Genomic DNA, 22,630 nt, shown 5'->3' with positions numbered 1-22,630 from the left:
AAGACATTTATTTTGATGAAAAGATTGGTTTACTTTATAATGTTTGGTACCATGAAACATAAATTTTTTTGATAAAAAGATTGATTTACTTTATAATGTTTGGTAACATGAAACATAAAAATTAGAACAAAAAATACTATGAAGTGTTACTTTACACAAGAAGACATATTGGATGCATGAATAAAAAAATCTTTGCAAGTTCTCCTTTAAAACAAAAAGAAGAAATGAGAAGTACTAATTGAGATTTTAGATTTTAGAAATCATTATATTCATCATCTTATTAGTGGAGGTGAAGTAGAGAAAGAAGAAATGATTAGAATGATTGAGTATTCATATTAATTTTATAAGATAAATATTAAGAATTGGATTCTAAAACATAAAACGTAAGATCTAATGTTCACATTACACACAACATTTTTTTTGAAAATATTTATATGTCCAAAACATTTAGTTCATAAAAAATTGTCCATGCATTATAAGAAAAAAATTCTAAAATAAAATAAGATAATAATACATTATCTTAAATACACTTAATGAATAAATGAGCACTATGAATTAATAAATATTTAAGATATAAAAAACTAAAATTGTATTAAAAATGGGTGATAACATAACAAAAAATGACTACTCCAAATTGATAGATATTTAAGATATAAAAAATTAAAATTGTAAAAATATATTCTCATACTTCAAAGTTATATAAACCTAATTTTTATTTTTTTTATAAATTATATATATATAATTTTATTAATACTATTTATATGTCTTTGGTAGACGGTTTTATTAATTCTTTTATACGTATTTTAATAATAAAATAGAAATTGACATTTTATCTTTTATTAATATATTTAATTCATCAATCATTTTCAAACTCGTTGGTGTAGTGGTTGCCAGTGAAGAAACAAAGGGCACCATTCCACGTCGCTTAGACATGCCATGACCTCATGTGGGCCCTGATGGAACCGAAAGCGGTACCTCGTGAATTCCTTTGTCTAAATTCCTCAATAAATACCTCTGAATCCCTTGGCTTATTGCACCATTCCTTCTCTGTCTCGTTACCCACTCCATTTGGGTTCTGTTAGACTCTTCACAGGAGAAAAATGAGGAGCTACCTGCTTTTAATAGTTGGCATTCTAGGTCCGTCCTCATCCTCTCCACTCTTTTTAAGTTTTAAGCAAATTTCCAGTTGCTGGATTTTAGGTTTCTGGTTTGTTTTAAGCTGAATTGATGACTGAAAACGGGAGCACTCCTTGCTGTTTTATGTAACAGGAAACGCGGCATCCTTGCTATTGTATGGAGCACCAATGTAAGATTTGTCACTTTTATTCCGAGTATCTGCCTTATAATTTCCGCAAAGAAGTGTATGCCAAATAATAGATCGATGTTGTAAATGTTTTGATGCAGGGTCACATTTAGGAGAGTGATAAGAAACAGATCGACAGAGAATTTCTCAGGGTTCCCATATGCGATAGCTCTGCTAAATTCTCTGCTCTACTCGTGGTATGGCTCGCCTCTCATCAGTAATGGTCTGGACAACATCTTGGTCTTGACCATCAATGGGGTCGGAATCGTGCTGGAGTTTATATTCGTTTGTATCTTTCTGAAATACGCCATACCCACAGCCAAGGCAGGTTTCAATACTCCTAGTCTGTTATCTAATAATAATATGCACCAGATGTTTAGACTTTCTGCTATGGACTTTAAAAGTGGCTGTATATATCAGATTAAACCAGTCTCTATATGTTGTTGTTGGGTTAACAACACCTTTATATGTGACTGTACTTTTACACCGTATAAGGCCATGTTATCTATTTTTGTGACAGATTTCCCTGTGTTGATATTTTTGGATAGATCTCCGCTATCTACATACATGAATAGAGGTTAGACATGTATCTGCAGAATGTGGTTATTGTTTCATAATAAAATTACTCTTTTAATGTGTTTATTGTTTCATAATAGAATTAGTAATTAGTTTTTTTTTGTGTTTTGCTGGGTGAATGAATTGATAAGCATAATATAGATTTCAAAATATTTTCAAAATTTGTAATTAAGATGAAAATGACAATAATGAATAATTGATTCTTTGTTGGTGTGCAGAAAAGAATGGTGACCACAATGGTGGGTGTGACGTTGGTGTTTGCCTGCATCTCAACAGTTTCTCTGGTTGCTCTTGGGGTTCAGAAGGATAAGAAAAAGCTAGTGGGGATTTCGGGGATGGTTGTCACTGTGGTTATGTATGGTTCTCCACTTTCCGATGCTGTAAGTATCTAACTCCATCCCATGCCACTTTGTCACTTATCTCCATCGAATGCGCCTTGACATTACTGGCACTGTGAAATGTACAAAAGTGGTCGGTGATAGAGACGAAAAGTGTGGAGTACATGCCCATCCATTTCTCCGTGTTCGCACTGATCAACAGTTGTTTATGGATGATTTACTTCCTTCTCGACAACAACCTCATCCTAGCGGTAACATGATATGCACCACCTTTCTCTGTACATTTGCAGATATATCTGTTCAATTTTGAATTTAGTTGATTACAGATTTCAGGAATATTCTGAGGTAGAAATTTCAAAATCTAACTATCGGAGAAAAATTAATTATTTCTATCTTCTCGAGTTCCAAAACATTCTCATATATATTATTTAAAATCGATGTACTCAAGATTCATTTTTAAAATCGGAGTTTTACACTGTGCTGTTGCCAATGCAGTGTCCAAACATAATTGGCGTACCATTGGGCATAGGCCAAATAGTGGTGTATTGTATGTACCGGGAGCAGCCATGTAATGAAGCAAAGAAAGTGGGTCCATTTGATCCAGAGATTGGGTTGAAAGAGAAGGCAGTTGCAGAGGAAACAGATTCAACAGATGCAGAGGAAACAGGTGAACAGAGCCTGGAAATGGTGCAGATCCAGAAGATGAAACATGCCTTCGATTCGGTTGGGGAGAAGTGACAAATGTGTGCAAGTTTGGACTGTGTATGCAACTTTTGTTATACGTTTTCACGAGGGTTATTACCAGTAACGTGGCTATATCCGAAAGAGAGTATACGCGCGAGGTTGTAAGATTTTACTTGAGAATTTTTTATTTACAAATATTAGTATCATATGATGTTCCACCGACGTTAGTCATCGAAAGAGCGGATGCCCGAGGTTGTAAGATTTTATTTCAGAATTTTTTATTTACAAATATTAGTATCGTACCGTAATCTGTGCGTTAGCGTGCTCGTCCAATAGTACTTTTTAGCTTTTTAAAAATAATAATTAATTCTTTTTCTAATAATTTTTTTCCTCTAGAGTTTTTCTATATTACTGAATAAAATTGTATAATTAAATTTATTAAAATATGTATATTTCATTACCTATTTAATTGATATAATCACAAATCACATAAATTATTAAAAATTAGGAATAAATTTATAATATTTATTCTTTTATAAACCGTCATCAACTATTTAATTGATATGGTGTCATAAAACTATCAAATTTCCAAAAAATTTATCACCATATTACATAATATATATTTTCTCAATGGTTTGGAGTGCTGTTCACCTTATCAAGAGGAATTATTTATTTTAAACCATCGCTTCTGGTTTGGAGTGCTGTTCACCTTATCAAGAGGAATTATTTATTTTAAACCATCGCTTCTTCCTCCGTCAGGTTGTCCACCTTACAAGCCGGTTGATAATCGTAAGCTGGCCCCACCTCATTTACAAATGTTTGCAATGATATAAATTAATGTTTCCAAAATCGGATTCCGTTTTACACCTTCTATCATTTCTCTGTAAAACTCTTCAAAGGAATGACACTTTTTCGGAATGACTCATTTGCGGATTTTGTTGACTAAAACCTTGAATAGAATTGAAATGTTTGAATACTTTATAAATTAATATTGAAAACATACTAATTATATAAAAGTTACGAATCGCTATTCATATATTTTAAGATTTTGGTATAAGTTGAAAATGGAAGGAATTTTTTGATATTTTTATCACGATAAAAGTTGAAAGTAAAATAATGATACAGGTGGATAAGAAAATGATAAAGGAATACTGAACGGAATGATCGGTTTTTACGGTTAATTATGTTATTTAAAATTTTATTATTTTAATAATTATATATTTTTTTTGTACGTTAGGGTGGGACTTTCCGATTTACATGTCTATTATGTATCTCTCTACGGGATGGGAAGGGTAGACTAAGATTTGAACCCGATTTGAACCCAAAACTTCCGGTTAGGTGAGACTTTATTTCCACGGCCCTTGCAGCTTGAGCTACCCCATGTGGACATTTTAATAATTATATATTAATTTATAAAAATAATTTTATTAAATCAAATTAGATTAAAGGATCCAATTAATTACATAAATATTATTAGTAATATAATAATAATTTTTTTTTTTTTTAAATGATATATATTTTATAACTCAGAATTATTTTAAACTTTTGCAAACAAAACTTTTTAAGGTTTTTGGCTTTTGAAAACAAATTTTTTTAAGGTTTTTTTTGGCTTTCAATACAAGTATGATTGTTAATACTATTAAATCTAATAAAGTTATTTATCATATTTTTATATATAAAAAAGATAATTTGGAGGATGTATTTTTGTATAAATATTTTGGAACCAATATTCATCACAAACTCAATTGGAATCATAATATTGAAAAATGATAAATAGAGGATGGAAAATTTATTATAGGCTTGAAAACAATTATAAATTTTTATTCCTATTATTTTATATGGATGCAAATTTTGTGATGTAGTATCTTTAAAGAGTCCTAAAAATGATAGAGCGTATCGAAAATTATTTTATAACCTATATTTTCAAAATTAAATGAAATATGCTTTATTCTATTCTCAAAGCAAGCCTTTTCCCCATTGGGAGAATAATCGTGAACAAGTTAAACAACATGGAATACAAGAATCGTATTAAAATCTCCTTAAAATCTACCCACAATTACACTCAATTCGAGCGGGGTTGGCCTAAGGATGCCCAATCTTGACTAAATCATCAAGGAATAAATAAAAAGATCATTTGATACAATAGGGACAATATTAAAAATATTATTATATCAAAATTTAAGGAGAAAATGTGGATGTTAACCATTATCATTATCATCATTATTACAACTCTCTAAGTTTGACCTTCAAAATTTTTAGAGGAAAATTCAAATTCGTAAGGCTAAAGAAAATCATTTAATTCCCTTGAAGAACTCGAATATTTACCTTAAAAACATTATGGATACCCTAATGCTATGGACGTCATTTTGAATGTCCCTATAGAGGATGATATTTTTTCTTTGGAAGATATTGAGTTTAGAGTTAAGCAACTCGCTAATGAGAAAGCTAAGGATATTGAAGGCTACCAAGTGCAAATTTCTAAAATGGGAGAACCTATCCCCATCCCACACATACACAAGATCTTTAATTTGGCAATGAAGTAAGGCTTCCTTAAACCTTGGACACGAAGCCTGTTGGGACTCAAAAATGTCATATTTTCATCCACCTTTTTCTTCACTATTCCTTACATTTCATCATCCCATTAACCTTTTATCATATCATTTTCATAAATACATTTGGGTTTCGCCTTCTTATTTTCCATTTTATTCATTTTTGTATTACAAGTGAATTTATGATTAAATATTAGAAAATATACATATTTTTATATATCTCAAGAATATGTGAGTTTTGTGATGTGTAGCAAATATGTGAAGAATTAATTCCAAGAGACTTATCCATATCTCCTCCACTATACTAAGGACATAATTATGCAAGCCTATTCCTAAGGAGAAAATCATGGAGAATTTGGTTGGCATATCTTATCCTATTCCTAAGGAGAAAATCATGGAGGATTTGGTTGGCATATCTTATCCAATTCCTAAGGAGAAGATCACGGAGGATTTGGTTGGCATATCTTATCTAATTCCTAAGGAGAAGATCATAGAGGATTTGGTTGGCTATCTTATCCAAGATATGTGAGAGATTTGTGGAGGATTCAAATGGATCATATTTTGTAATAATGGGAAAGTAGTTAAAAATGGTTCCGAGATTTATGGAACTAAAGAGAGATTAGTGGATGATAATTACGAGTTTGTTACTCATCCCATTGTATAAATAGGAGTACAATCTCCTCCATTGGTAATCTGGAAGTTTTTGTAATCTTAGAATTTTGGAGTATGTAATCTTAGAAGCTTAGAGTTGTAATCTTAGAAGCTTAGAGTTGTAATCTTAGAGTTGGTTGTAATGGAGATTTTAAAATAAAGGATCATACTTCAATTTTTATTCTACATTTGAGTCTCCATTGAAGTGGCATGCTTGTGGAGTTATGGAGGGCCCCCATGGCCTCACTTGCATGCTTATTTGTTTATAATTTACTTTATGTTTTTGTTTGATTTCAGCTTTCAAGTTTTATTAAATGTTCTATTATTGGAAGGATATTATTTGAAAGTGTTTTTGTAAAAGAACCATAAGATCTCATACAATGATTAGATCTAGGTTTACTTCATTTCCGCTTTTAAGTTTCAATTAGATGATCTAATTTTGGAAGAGATCTTGTAGAATATGTTCTTGTAAGAGAATCATAGATCTCAAACAATTGTTAGATCTAGGCGTGATTAGTTATTGAAATAGATCTTATTGAATATGTTCTTGTAAGGGGACTTTAAGATCTTGGACAAATTAGGAATCTTTCTAGATCTATATATTTTAGATAAGCACTTCTAAGTTTACCTTCCCGGGTTGACATTAAATTAAACTCTAATTTGCATCCACATTTTAGACCACACAAAGCCTGATTGTACCTATCCTTAAGAGTGGGGATAAAATAATTCGCTCTAATTACAAGACCGTTATGAATAACCGCATTTTAGGCAAGTTATGTGGGCTTATTTTGTAAAGAAGATTAGTTTTGGGCTTGAAATCCATGGTAAATGATCTAAAGGCCAAGATGCATTTAGGAGATATCATTCAACCATGAACCATCTTGTTACTCATAGGATAATCGTAAAGAAATGTCACAATAATAAAATTGATCTTTTTCTATTATTTTTTTGACTTTAGAAAATCTTTTGACATTGTTTCTAAAAAGAAAGCTATGGAAGCGACTGCAAGAGATAATAGTTCCTCTTGAGCTGAGGGTTGTTGTGACAAGGTTGTATGAGAATGTTATTTCCAAGTTTAAAATCATTGAGGGTTTCTTAGTTAGTTAGTTAGTATCCCATCATTTGTCCCTCAAATGATATATATATATATATATATATATATATATATATATATATATATATATATATATATATATATATATATATAGTTAGTTAGTTAGTTAGTTAGTATCCAATCATTTGTCCTTCAATAAAATCACATTTCACTACTTTTTGGGATCTAATTTACCTCCATCGAGGAACTTCCATCATTGCTACAAACCGTAGCGGTTAATCTCCACACACCTCCACCACCTTTTCCATCCCATACACCCACAAAGGTTGCATCCATAGGCCATCCAATAGTATCCCTCTTTGTCATTACCATTATTTCACCCTCCGTTGTTTCTCCACATCACCGCCGTGGCCATCATACCATGATGGAATTCAATTGCATGCAAAAATATATGTTTTCTTTGAGCATGTTACACTCCACCTACCAGTGAATGTACATCATTACTTATGACATTCACAATGAGATTATTCATTGACGGATTTTTTTTGTATCATGAATGGAATTGTTTTAGAACGTTTCTTTTAAATTCCAAGTTTTGAATCTTGTAACCACTGTAGGGTGGTATAACATAGAGGTTGTGGTTGCAAAGGAGAGAAACACCCTTGCTATTGATTGTATCATCTACAACGAGTTTCTTATCTTAAATTGAAAAATATTAGTTTGTAAGTTGGATAATTTGTTGGGAAAAAATCTTATGAGAATTATGTTTCTTTCTATAGTCCCCAGGGAGATGAAGCACACTGAAAAAGTAAAAAACTCAAACTATTATTTCTAGTAAGAGGAGAAAGATAAACTTCGAAGATGAAAATGATGTTGTTGAGGGTGGAAGTTGTTAGTGAGTTACTAATGAAATAAATTTTGTATACAGGGAATCATACACCATACTTACATGTTTGGGCATAAGATGTCATTTTTATATTAGATCCATTTTATATATAGGTTACCATATTCCATACTTCCATGTTTTGGCACAAGATGCCATTTTGTATATTAGACATTTTGTGCCATTTTAATAAAAATGTGAAGTTGAGATAGTATGAGCGTGTGTGTGTGTGTGTGTGTGTGTGTATGGCACATGTTCTATGAATTCAAGTGTTTGGTTGTTTGATGTGTAAGTTCTACATCCTAGGTTGAATTTGCATATATGTGGTGATGATGTAGTATGACCTATGGTGAAGTGAGTACTTTGACATGTTGGATGGTTGAAGATGACTGGTTTGGGTTTTCAAGACATGTCAATTAGGTATAGTCTTAGTGATACATGTAGTTGATGTTCATGCAAAACTAGCAAGATCACACTAGTGTTGCACTGTGACTAGCCTTCTTCATAGTATGAGACTATTAAGTGAAATGAAAAGTATAATGATATGAAAATTCCCTTAAAATCTCATTATCATCCGAAAAAATGAGTGTTGTATTTAATTTGGGAAATTTATTCATAATTGAATATGAATTAAATTTTCATAGCATTCATAATCTAAATCAATTGTTCCATCATCAATAGAATATTATTGTGAATCATTGATGTAGTGAACCTAAAATCCTTTACACAACCAACTATAGGAACCCCATATAGTGCACAAGTACTTGTATGCTATCACTAACTGAGTTTAAAGGCTAACAAAGATAATGAGGAATTGAGAGTTATATGAAGCAAGATAAGAGATAATAAAAATTTTAATTACAATGCCAATGTGAGGCTTCATAAGTTGCAAGAGAAGTCTGCCTAACCAAGCCCATTTCTTCTTCAAAATTTCAAAACAGTATTGGACAACTACTATTATACTAGTATAAACTTTACATAATTGTAATAGGAGAAAAATGCATTTAAAACCAGACATTTTCAGAACATACCAATCATCTGAGACGACAGGATGGGTGAGACCGAAGCCAAGGTTTTCTTCTACTGGCCGGGAGTTCTGCTTGACAAGTTGAATTTAGAGGTCCTCAAGCATGCTTCTGAGTCCCCCAACTTTGTCTTTGAGCTGGCTAATTTTCTTGCTTTTGTCCACATTCAACTCCTGCATGTTTCTTTCTTTCATCCTTTGTTGTCGAAGGTGAAGTTACAACTTGGTGATATCAGCTCTTAGTTTAGAATGCTCAATTGAACATGTTCCACAAGCAGGGGGGAGTAAGTGGCCAGAGGAGGAGATTTTACCCAATTGTGCATAGCATAAACTACCACCTTTCCCAATCATGGATGCCAGCATCTCCAGGACCATAATCCATGGAAAATAACACGATGCGACCTTCCACCTAGCTTCCAGTCACTTTCGAAGGCACTAAAAACTTAATAGAATTCCCTAACCAATTCCACCCTCCAAACCAAACCATATTAACCTATAGAACACTATCCCTAGACTACGGGTAGGGGAGTCCCCCATCCACTGAGACCATCCAGTGGCAACCCAAACCCTGCTAAAGATACTTGTCACTAAGAACCCATAGGACAGTGCTGACCACTTTTACCATGCTTGATTTCAAACTGTAACCCCACAACTTATGACTCAGTTGAACAGGAGCCTTGTGTGACGAAAAAAGTGGCCTACATGCCTTTAGGGTCCCACTATGTTTCCATAACTGAACTGTTATAAGAAATGATCTTCACTTGACACATTTGATCCTTCAAGCGAGTGAACCATCTGATCTGAACCAAGAGGAGTAAATCTCTCTCACTCACAGAGGGGTTTCACATGAAATTCACTTGATAATTCTGGTAATGAACACAAATGCAAGGGATGAACTGGAGATTTCCCACACTTAACCTTTCAACTATTGCAAGTGGCTTCGCATGCTCTCAAATACTACGACCTCATGTCGGGGGAGGTGAGAGGGTGTTGGAAATAATACTGTGGGGAGGGGGGGGGTGAATCAGTATTATCAAGTCAATTATTTTTCATTTCATAATCATATTTGCATACGCTACTTCAGTTAGTGAAAATGGCATATATAAACAACTATTGTTAAGGAAACTCACGTATAACTTGCAGAATTCTAATTTAATTTATTCTTCAGATGTTGATCATTAATCTGTGTGTCAGAACCATATGAACAGTAACCAGGAATAGTAAAATAGAACATATAGTCACACACAAGAACACAAGATATAAGGTAGAAACCCAAGGTGGGTGAAAACCACCTGCTGCAATTCGTCTCTATCTTCGTTCAATTAGAAACTTCTTTTTACAATGTTTATGTACTGGTGCAGTCTTATACCAATACGTAGGCTTCTACCTATAGAAGGTTACAACCTTCTCTCATTTTCTAACTTCTCCTGGAAGGGAGCTATAACCCCCTTAGCTCTTGTACTAGCTTATGTACTAGTATTTAGGTGCTGACCTACAGAAGGCTACAACCTTCTCTTTTCTTCCAGGGACCATGTTGCATAAATTTTCAGACCGGATCCATTAATAACAATAATCAAACATCAAATACATCTGCATTAATAAATCTCCTTTTCTCCAATCAAAACTGAATCAAACAATTACTTCTCTAAAAGCTATAACCAGAATACAGTAATACTAACAAGAAACCAATCCTGGACCCAGAGCACTGCAACAATAAACAAAAGTAGCTAGAACATATTTCATGAGACGTATGCTACTTCAGTATATAGAACCTGTGTGCATACACTGTTGTATTAAGGCCAACCTGCGTATACCCTATTTTGAATTACTGAACCAGCATGTATAGGCACCTTTGCTTCGCTGAACCTGCATACAGATCTATAAAAGATAACCTTATCCTTTTTAGCTATTCAGACATTAGTAAATACCCATATCATCCGATTTATAGATCAAGTCATGTGAGAATTATAATAGATCAAATCACACAAAGATACTTCTCCTCAAGCCTTAAGATCTTGACCCATCAACAAAACTTATCCTTCTTCTTGTGCTCAGGTTCCTCCTTGATTCAAATCCAGATATACACTATAGCCCAATGACCAGTATTCCAGAACTTGCTCTTCATAAGATATTCAATGCATGAGAGAATGCCTTTTCCTAATGATCTCTTCCCCCTTTTTATAGTCTTAGGCCGTACTCAATACCATGGTCCAAAACCATAGAGAATCAATACCATGGACCCAATACCTGGGTTCAACACCTCAGATGAGATACCATGATCCAAAATCATAGGTCCAAATACCAAGGACTAAACACCATGGACCAAAAAATAAACTTTCGCACATGTACGTGCTTTTCTTTGCATGAAAGTGCGTGCATACATATACGCACCTTTTGATCGGCTATCCCGCGTGTATACACGACTTGGCTAAGAGGAACCTGCATATATCTCTTTTTCCTTCATTCTGAGGGCTTGAACTGTGATCTGTCATTTGAGTGAGTTGGCATCAAGGACAATACCTATGTCATAGCACCAACCTGCGTCGTAATGCCAATAATCTCCCCCTTTGGACTTGATGGCAACCCCAGGTCACTCATAGGTCACTCATAGTCATTCTTCCCCTTTGTCATCACGGGCAAAGGGTTATGCTCCCCTTGAGTGCATGCTGAAATCTCTACTCTGTTGTGCTGTCCATGCTGCCCCTGATTATAGGTAAGGTCTGCAAGAAGATGTTCTATAAGAAGAAACATAACTTTATACATCATAAATGACCTTCCTATCACCAAAGACTCATACATACATCCATATCCCAGCTAAGTGGGGAAATACCAATATTGACTCATCCACCCAACCAAGTGGGGATACACCAAAAATTTACACATGATAAAACAAGAAAATTACATCATCCATCCCAGGCATAGTGGGGAAACCAACATAGGCCGTTACATGGCCTTGATAATATAAGAAATAAATGACATAGAGACTAAATATCTAAGACAAGACTATGATAGTCATCAGAAACTAAGCAACATCTGTCAACCATCATTCAGACCGACAACCATGATCTCTCTTTGCACTTGTTCCACCTGAACAAAAACAGCTCTGAAATTGAACCAATATCAACTAAAATAATGCGAACAATGCATTAATAGAAGTATATGTTCCCCCTGAACCTATGCCAGATGGTCTCTGTCAGACCCATATTAGACTCTTTTCATCCTGAGTCTGGCCCCACTGTTTGTCTTCAAACCATAATATACGTGAATGTGTCCACAAACACCTACGTATGTACGCGAATACACTTCATGAAACTTTCGTACAATCACTATTCTCTGAAACACATAATTTCAATAGCAATATGATGCATCGACTACTCCCCGATTCTATCTGAGATATTCAAATGTTTCGCTGGGCAGTGGTTTGGTGAATATATCAACAACATATTCCTTGGAGGGAACATACTCCAATTTGACCTTTTGTTCAAGCACTTGTTCCCGGAGAAAATGATATTTGATAGGTATGTGCTTGGTCTTCGAATGCATGACTGGATTCTTTGAAATACTTATTGCACTTGTATTTTCACAAAAAATGGAGATAGGTGGAGTACAATTGATTTGAATGTCTTGCAATGTTTGCATCATCAAAAAGTGTTGTGTGCAGTAAGATGTAGCAACCACATATTCTACTTCAGCTGTAGATAATGCAATTGAGCTTTGTTTCTTGCTGAACCATGATTCTAATATGGAACCCATAAAGAATGCACCACCACTAGTTCTTTTTCTGTCATCCATGCTTCCTGCCCAATCTGCATCTATATATACATGAAGTGTGAGATCTGTGTCTCTAGGATACCATAAACCATAGTTTTGTGTTCCTTGAAGATATTTGAAAATCCTCTTAACTTCCTGAAGATGTGCTTCCTTTGGATTTGCGTGGAATTTTCCAACTATTCCCACTGCATGCATGATGTCTGGTTGGGTACCTTTCAAATAGAGCAGACTATCAATCATGGACCTATAGGTTCGTTCATGTACTACTGCTGATTCATCATTTGTGCCGAGGCTGCATCCTGTTACAATAGGGGTACTTATTGGTTTCAAATCCTCCATCCCATATTTCTTCAAGATCTCCTTGAGGTACTTGATTTGTGATAGAAAGATATCATCTTTGTTTTGTTGGACTTGTAAACCAAGAAAATATGTGAGCTCACCAAGTAAGGACATTTCAAATTCTTTCTGCATCACCAAAGCAAAGTTTTGAATCATGGTTTCTTCATTGCTACCAAAGATGATATCATCAACATACACAACCAGTATTAGCAATTTATCATTATCAATTTTTATATATAGATTTCTATCTATTGATCCTTTTGAAAAGCCTTGTTGATGGAGATATTTGTACAACCGAAAATACCAAGCCCTTGGAGCCTGTTTAAGGCCATAGAGAGCCTTTTTGAGTTTTCATACAAGTTTTGGATCATTCCCAAGGATGAATCCATCTGGCTGCTCAATGTAAACTTCTTCTTCTAAGTCTCCATTTAGAAAAGTAGATTTCACATCCATTTGATATACTTTGAACTCTTGAAAGCTAGAAAGAGCAAGGAACATTCTTATGGCATCAAGTCTAGCAACTGGTGCAAAATTTTCTTCAAAGTTTATGCCTTCTTGTTGAGAACACCCCTTACAAACAAGTCTAGCCTTGTTTCTAATAACATCTCCATTCTCATTCAGCTTGTTTTTCAATATCCATTTTGTCCCTATGACATTCTTATCATTTGGTCTAGGAACCAACTCCCAAGTGTTATTCTTTTCAATTTGCTCAAGTTCTTCATTCATGGCCTTGACACAACATTCATCTTTGCATGCTTCACTTACATTTCGTGGTTCATTGGAGGAGGGCAATGCTAGATAGCTTGAAGCGTCTAAAATAGTTCTTCTTCGTTGTACACCTGCCTCTTTCTGCCACAAAATTTGAGTCTCTCGATGATTCTTCTGGACATACTTGGATGGAGTCTTTTCTTCTACCCTTATCTATTCTTCTGGTGCCTCATAGGTTTCTTCCTCATCATATGTCTGATTTTATGTTGAAGGATAGTCCTCATCATCTTTGAAATCTTCGGATTTTACCTGCCCTGGATTGTTTCCTTCTTCATCAACCACTACATCAATACTTTCAACAATTTTTCCAAGTCTTCTATTGTAACACTTATATCCTTTGCTTTGGGGAGAGTAACCAAGGAGAATGCCTTCATCTGCTCTAGGTTCAAACTTGCCAAGGTTTTCATTAGTCCTTTTGATGTAACATTTGCTTCCAAAAATTTTGAAGTATTTTACCGTAGGAGTCTTACAATACCAAAGTTCAGGAGGAGTTTGAGTGTTGTTCACCCGGACATTTGTCTTGTTGAGAATAGTAATGGTAGCAAATGCAGCTTCACCCCACAAGGTTGCAGGAGTTCCAGACTCATCAAGCATAGCACGAGCCATTTTTTGAACCGTTCTATTCATCCTTTCTACTACTCAATTTTACTGAGGAGTCCTTACAGTAGAGAATTCCATTCTTATTCCATGTTCTTCACAAAAATTGAAAAATTCATCCGAGGTAAATTCCCCTCCTAGATCAGACTTGAGGCATTTGATTCTGCGATCTGATTCGTTTTCAACCAAGGCTTTGAATGCTTTGAATTTTTTAAAAGCTTCATCTTTATGCTTCAAAAGTCCTATCCAACACATCTTAGAAAAGTCGTCAATGAACAATATGAAGTATTCTTCTCCTCGAGGTGACCTTTTCCTGGATGGACCACATACAACAGTATGGACAAGTTCAAGTGGCTTACTAGCTGATCCTTCCTTCTCAGGGAAATTAGTTCTAGTTTGCTTACCAAACTGACATGATTTGCATATTTTATTTTCTGGAATTCTGATGTCAGGGAGATCACAAACCGCTTGATATTTGCATGCTTTCCTTATCTGAGAGAAGCTTAGATGCCCCAATCTTCTGTGCCATGGCCAGTGTTCATCATTCTTGCTTAGATAGCATTGTTGTTTTCCTCCATTGAGTATGTATAAATTATTTGTTGTTCTTATGCCTTTGATCATTGTTTCTCCTGTACCAAGCTCACGAATAATACATCCATTTGATCGAAATATTACCTCATTTCCTTGATCACGCATTTTACTGACACTCAATAGATTATGCTTTAAGCAATCAACATACATAACATTTCTAGCTTTGACCTTTTCTTTCAAAATAATAGAACCTTTAGCTTTTATGAGTGCAGGGGTATCATTTCCAAATGAGACCTTCCTTTCCTTTTCTAAGGCACTATATGACTGAAGTTTTTCTTTATCACCTGTCATATGTTTCGAGCATCCACTATCGATGTACCAATGATTTTCCTATCCTTCCGCATATAAGGCTATACCACATCTTTCTGGTTGCGGTTCTTTCTTTCTCCATGTTTTGGGACTCAATGAAGCTTGCTCCTTCTGAGTTGTTTGCTGAAACCTACTCCTACATTCAGAATCTTCATTACCGAAGTTGTTACAAATAGAACATTCTATTTCATTTTTAAGAGCAGAAACGTTATTGTAGGTTCTTTTCATGATTCCAGTCACACTCCTTTGATTTCGTGCTTCTCTAGTCATGATGGTCTTGTAGACAACACATTGAGCTACTTTGTGTCCAAAGTTATGACAAGAGAAACATTGGCCATTGAAGAAATTCTTGCGATTATCAAACCTACCATCCGGGTGATTGTAGTTTCCATAGACATTCATTCTTGAGGCAAATTGAGAATGATTTACCTACGGTTGGTTGTAGCTTTTGTTCATCCTTGAAGTAGATTTCCCTCGATTTACTTGGTGATCTCTGTTCATCCTTGAAGTAGTTTGACCATGATTTACTTGGTGATCTGCTTTATGCCTTTACTGTTGATTGTCAACTTGTTCACTTCTCGTTGCTACATCAAGATAAATTTTGGAGGTGGATGGCTTATGTGCTTGAGATGCTTCTTCAAAATATCAAAGACCTGTCTTGATTAGAGGAGAACGGTGAAATTTGATAATATCATCTAAAGTTTCAGATCCTTTAGCAAATCTAAGATTTAGGGCTTTTGTTTTGTCAATATCTTTTCTAAGTCCCACAATTTCACATTCTAAATTTCCATTGTGTTTTTCCCTTTCAACAAGTTCGAATGTCAGAGTATCTATGATCATACACTTTTCTTCTAAACAGATTTTAAGTTTAAAAATTTCTTCATAGAGATCATCTTCATCTATAGTATCCAAGAAATCATCATCTTCAAAAGCCATCAAAAATCTATAATTATTACATTGCTAATCTTCATCACTAATTGAAAATCCATCATTGTCTTCATGAGTATAATAGTTCTTCTTACTTACATTATGTTTTCTGTTCCATCTAACTGGTTCCTTACCTTTTTCAGGCTTATCATTATGAGGACACTTGGCTGCATATTGACCGACTCTTCCACAACCAAAGCATTTGAAAGGTAGCTTACCTCTGAATCTTCCAGAAGCCTATTGAAGGTTTTTGACAAAGTTTGATTCTTCCTCTCCTTCTGACATATGTCCTGACTCATTGTAATCTCCTTTTCCTGAAGCTTTGAATGTGGCTTCTCTCCTGTCTGGCGGTCCCCCTTTTCTCATTTCGAAAGCAGTTAGGTTTTCATGCAGCTGTGACATGGTAATTCTCTGTAGATCTTTCTTTTCTTCTATGGCAGAAGCTTTTGATTCAAACTTAGAAGACAAAGATCTTAACACCTTTTCAGCCAAAGTAACTTCTTCTATTTCTTCACCCAAGTTTTTCATATGATTAACAATCTCATCTATACGTAAGAAATAATTAGCCACACTTTCGTCATTGTGCATTCTGATATTTTCATATTGAATTCTGAGAGTTTGTAGTTTTGCACGTTTTACCTGATCGTCTCCTTCATAGCCTAGAACGATCTTGTCCCGTATTTCTTTTGCAGTTTTGAGCTGCATAACCTTGATGAATTTTGATTGAGATAAACTCCCTAATAGAGTATTGACAGCCTTTGCATTTGTTTCATACTGCTTCTTACCAGCTGTATCTATAGGAGTTGCTGATGGAAATGTGTATCCTGCTTCCATGATATCCCAAACTTCTGTACCAAGAGATTGAAGATAGGCTGTGATTCTTACCTTCCAATAGACGAAGTTGCTCCCATCAAAGATTGGTGGCCTAATAGATGCCTCTTTTTCGTAGTTGCTCACGATAATAGATCTTCATTCAAGCGATTAAGCTTCTTCTGAAGGACACAGTCTGATATCAATTGTTGGAAATAATACTGAGAGGGGGGTTGAATCAGTATTATCAAGTCAATTATTTTTCATTTCATAATCAGATTTTCATACGCTACTTCAGTTAGTGAAAACGACGTATACACGCAACTGCTGTTAAGGAAACTCACATATAACTTGTAGACTTATAATTTAATTTATTCTTCAGATGTTGATCATTAATCTATGTGTCAAAACCATATGAATAGTAACCAGGAACAGTAAAACAAAATAGACAGTCTCACACAAGAACACAAGATATAAGGTGGAAACCCAATGTGGGTGAAAACCACGTACTGCAATTCGTCTCTATCTTCTTTCAATTAGAAACTTCTTTTTACAATGTTTATGTACTGGTGCAATCTTATACTAGTACCCAGGCTTCTACCTACAGAAGGCTACAACCTTTTCTCATTTTCCAGCTTCTCCTGGAAGAGATCTACAACCCCTTTAGCTCTTGTACTAGCTGATGTACTAGTACGTAGGTGCTAACCTACAGAAGACTACAACCTTCTCTTTTCTTCTAGGGATCACATTTCATAAAGTTTCAGACTGGATCTATCAATAACAATAATCAAACATCAAATACATCTGCATCGATCTATCTCTTTTGTCCAATCAAAACTGAATCAAATAATTACTTCTTTGAAAACTGTAACCAGAATACAGTAATAGTAACCAGAAACCAATCTTGAACCCAGAGCACTGCAACAATAATAGAAGTAGCTAAAACACTTTTCATGAGATGTATGCTACTTCAATATGTAGAACCTGCGTGTATACACTACTGTATTAAGGTCAGCCTTCATATATGCTATTTTGAATTACCGAACCAGCATGTATATGTGCCTTTGCTTCGTTGAACCTGCGTAGAGATCTATAAAAGATAATCTTACCCTTTTCAGTTGTTCAGACATTAGTAATACCCAGATCATCAGATTTATAGATCAAGTCATGCACCAATTATAACAGATCAAATCACACACAGATACTTTTCTTCAAGCCATAAGATCTTGACCCATCAATAGAACTTATCCTTCTTCTTGTGCTTTGGTTCCTCCTTGATTTAGATCCAGCTATGCATCATAACCCAATGACTAGTATTCCATATCTTTCTCTTCATAAGATATTCAATGCATGAGTGAATGCCTTTGCCTAATGATCTCTTCCCCCTTTTTATAGTCTTAGGCCTTACTCAATACCATGGTCCAAAACCATAGGGAATCAAAATTTTCATTTCTTGATAATGCTCATGGAACAAAATTCTCCGATGGTCGATGTCATTAAAATTATGGAGTGCCAAAACCGAGATTGAAGTTTCCATGCTTGGCATTTGTAGAGAGTGATGCTTTGCACGGGAGAAACTATGGCGCATAGACTGGAGAATTAGGTTGCAATCAAGGTAAATGCGACTAGAGTGAGAGTTGTAGAGATATTTAATTACCATGATGTGTGTTTGCAAAGTTGTGTCCCTCATACCAAACCTGACATTTGACATGGTATATGGGGGTGCGTTGCCACATCGTTGGTCGCATGCCTAGGTGAGACAACGATGACCCACCCCTAACCCTTTCTCTCACATACACTTTGTCCAAAGTATTTATGTAATATATTTATAAAAATTAGAATAATATATAAATTAAAATAATTAAATAAAAAAAATATCAATTTGGATTGGCATTATAAAATAAGAATTATTATTATTATATATCTATATATATATATATATATATATATATAGATATATATATATATATATATATATATATATATATATATATATATATATATATATATATATATATATATTATAATTATTTTAATATTGCAAATTTTATACTTCTAGTTTAAGGTAAAAGAATTTATTGTATTTATTTTTATATGTAAAAAAATAATAAAAAGATCAAGTTCATAAGTTCATAATTATTTTTCTATAATTATAAGATATAAATACTTTAAATAGATTATGTAATTAATCTGAAAGATATCTATCTACATTATGGATCACAAAAGTTTTAAATCTAACATACAAATACTTATCATGAATGAAATCTTCGTATTTTGTAGAATGAATTTGTCAAATAATAATAGATAATAATTTTTTAAAAATAAAAAATAATATTTTTATTAATAATTTAAAAATATAAAAAATATTTATTTTAATTTTAAATCTTAATATAATTAATAAATAGAAGTTAAAATTCTTGTGGTAGCAAAAAGTCATAGAAGAAGTCCATTCAAAATTATATATATATATATATAATTTTTATATATATATATATATAAAATCTAGGAATACAATTTTAAAAATAAAAGAAAATATATTTTATATAATTTTATTAATATATTTAAAATAAATAGAAAATATTATAAAATTATTAATATAATTATTAAAAAAAAATATAAATTTATTTTAAATTAAAAAAGTTGTAGTTTATTTACTATATATTTTAGAGTTATTTTAAACATTTTTTTAAGTTCAACTTGTTTTTAATTTAACAAGAATTTATTATAATTACAAATTTGAATTATGAACTCCACAGTAATGTGTTAAATCTATATATAAAATCAAAAACATATTAAAAATAACATAAAATCATAATATTACTAAAAAATATTTTACTTAATTCCAAAAAAAAATCCAAAATATATAACAAATTCATTATTAATTAAACATTAAATTACAATAAATTATAACAATAATAAATAAAATACAATATATAATAATAATAAATCTAAGACCTCTAAAATCAATTCATAGGCCATCCAATAATATCCCTCTTTGTCATTACCATTATTTCATCCTCCATTGTTTCTCCACATCACCCCCGTGGCCATCATACCATGACAGAATTCAATTGGATGCAAAAATATATGTTTTCTTTGAGCATGTTACACTCCACCTACCAGTGAATGTACATCACTACTTACGACATTCACAATGAGACTATTTGTTGACGAATTTTTTTGTATCGTTGACGAATTTTTTTGTATCTTTTAAATTCCATGTTTTGAATCTTGTAACCACTGTAGGGTGGTGGTATAATAGAGAGGTTGTGGTTGCAAAGGAGAGAAACACCCTTGCTATTGATTGTATCATCTACAACGGGCTTCTTATCTTGAATTGAAAAATATTAGTTTGTAAGTTGGATAATTCGTTGAGGATAAAATATTATGAGAATTATGTTTCTTTGTGTAGTCCCTAGGGAGATGAAGCACACCGAAAACGTAAAAAACTCAAGCTATTATTTGTAGTAAGAGGAGAAGGATAAACTTCGAAGATGAAAATGATGTTGTTGAGGGTGGAAGTTGTTAGTGAGTGACTAATGAAAGAAATTTCGTATACAGGGAATCATACACCATACTTACATGTTTGGGCATGAGATGTCATTTTTATATTAGATCCATTTTATATATAGGTTACCATATTCCATACTTCCATGTTTTCACATGAGATGCCATTTTTTATATTAGATATTTTGTGCCATTTTAATAAAATTGTAAAGTTGAGACAAAATGAGTGTGTGTGTGTGTGGCACATGCTCTACGAATTCAAGTGTTTGGTTGTTTGATTTGTAAGTTCTACATCCTAGGTTGAATTTGCATATATGTGGTGATGATGTAGTATGACCTAAGGGGAAGTAAGTACTCTGACATGTTGCATGGTTGAAGATGATTGGTTTGGGTTTTCAAGACATGTCAATTAGGTATAGTCTTAGTGATACATGTAGTTGATGTTCATGCAAAACTAGCAAGATCACACTAGTGTTGCACTGTAACTAGCCTTCTTCATTGTGTGAGACTATTAAGTGAAATGAAAAGTATAATGTTATGAAAATTCCCTTACAATCTCATTATCATCCTAAAAACGAGTGTTGTATTTAATTTGGGAAATTTATTCATAATTGAATATGAAATAAATTTCATAGCATTCATAATCTAAATCAAAATTTCCATCATCAATAGAATATTATTGTGAATCATTGATGTAGTGAACCTAAAATCTTTTACACAACCAAATATAGGAACCCCATAGAGTGCACAACTACTTGTATGCTATCACTAACTGAGTTTAAGGACTAACAAAGATAATGAGGAATTGAGAGTTATATGAAACAAAATAAGAGATAATAGAAATTTTAATTACAATGCCAATGTGAGGCTTCATAAGTTGCAAGAGAAGTCTGCCTAACCAAGCTATTTCTTTTTCAAAATTTCAAAACAATATTGGACAACTACTATTATACTAGTATAAACTTTACATAATTGTAATAGGAGAAAAACGCATTTAAAACCAAACATTTTCAGAACATACTAATCATCCGAGACGACAGGATGGGTGAGACCGAAGCCAAGGTTCTCTTCTACTGGCTGGGAGTTCTGCTTGACAAGTTGCATTTGGAGGTCCCCAAGCATGCTTCTTAGTCCCCCAAATTTGTCTTCGATCTGACCAATTTTCTTGCTTTTCTCCACATTCAACTCCCGCATGTTACTTTCCTTTATCCTTTGTTGTTGAAGGTGAAGTTACAACTCAATGATATCAGCTCTTAGTTTAGAATGCTCACTTGAACATGTTCCATAAGCAGGGGGGAGTAAGTGGCCATAGAAGGGGATTTTACCCATTTTTTCATAGCATGACCTACCACCTTGCCCAATCATGGATGCCAGCATCTCCAGGAACCATAATCCATGGAAAATAACAAAATGCGTTCTTCCACCTAGCTTCCAGTCACTTTCGAAGGCACAAAGAACTTAACAGAATTCCTTAAGTAATTCCACCCTCCAAACCAAACCGTATTAACCTATAGAAAACTATCCCTAGACTATGGGTAGGAGAATCCCCCATCCACTGAGACCATCCAGTGGCAACCCAAACCTTGCCGAACATACTTGTCTCTAAGAACCCATAGGATAGAGATGACCACCTTTACCATACATAATTTCAAACTGTAACCCCACAATTTGTAGACTCAGTTGAACAAGAGCCTTGTGTGACGCAAAAAAGTGGCCTACATGCCTTTAGGGTCCCACTATGTTTCCATAGTTGAACTGTTATAAGAAATGATCTTCACCTAACACATTTGATCCTTCAAGCGAGTGAACCATCTGATCTGAACCAAGAGGAGTAAATGTGTCTCGCTCACAGAGGGGTTTCACATGAAATTCACTTGATCATTCTAGTAATGAACGCAAATATCAGGGACGAACTGGAGATTTCCCACACTTAACCTTTCAACTATGCC

General features: G+C 33.8%; 1 protein-coding gene across 1 annotated transcript; it reads left to right on the top strand.

Annotated features, from left to right (window-relative positions):
• Positions 1–1,033: 1,033 nt before the first annotated feature.
• On the top strand, positions 1,034–3,209 carry LOC149158553 (bidirectional sugar transporter SWEET3b-like). The gene is made up of 6 exons (XM_089437766.1): positions 1,034–1,137; positions 1,270–1,306; positions 1,405–1,627; positions 2,098–2,259; positions 2,349–2,468; positions 2,713–3,209. The coding sequence occupies exons 1-6, from the start codon at positions 1,101–1,103 to the stop codon at positions 2,953–2,955; spliced, it is 822 nt and encodes a 273-aa protein (XP_089293892.1). The 5' UTR covers positions 1,034–1,100; the 3' UTR covers positions 2,956–3,209.
• Positions 3,210–22,630: the final 19,421 nt, after the last annotated feature.

This window comes from Pinus tabuliformis, chromosome 5_2, assembly GCF_031772625.1.
Source record: "Pinus tabuliformis cultivar Carrire ecotype Pingquan chromosome 5_2, CPIR1, whole genome shotgun sequence".
Taxonomy (NCBI): domain Eukaryota; kingdom Viridiplantae; phylum Streptophyta; class Pinopsida; order Pinales; family Pinaceae; genus Pinus; species Pinus tabuliformis.
The sequence above is the reverse complement of the archived record's forward strand: the minus strand, read 5'-3'. Positions and strand labels throughout refer to the sequence as shown.

Bases quoted from the DNA above. Each gene is read 5' to 3' on its own strand.
- LOC149158553 (XM_089437766.1), top strand. From the start codon at position 1,101: ATGAGGAGCTACCTGCTTTTAATAGTTGGCATTCTAG. The intron at 1,138-1,269 runs GTCCGTCCTCAT...TTTATGTAACAG, and splicing joins TTTAATAGTTGGCATTCTAG to GAAACGCGGCATCCTTGCTA. The intron at 2,260-2,348 runs GTAAGTATCTAA...AATGTACAAAAG, and splicing joins GTTCTCCACTTTCCGATGCT to TGGTCGGTGATAGAGACGAA.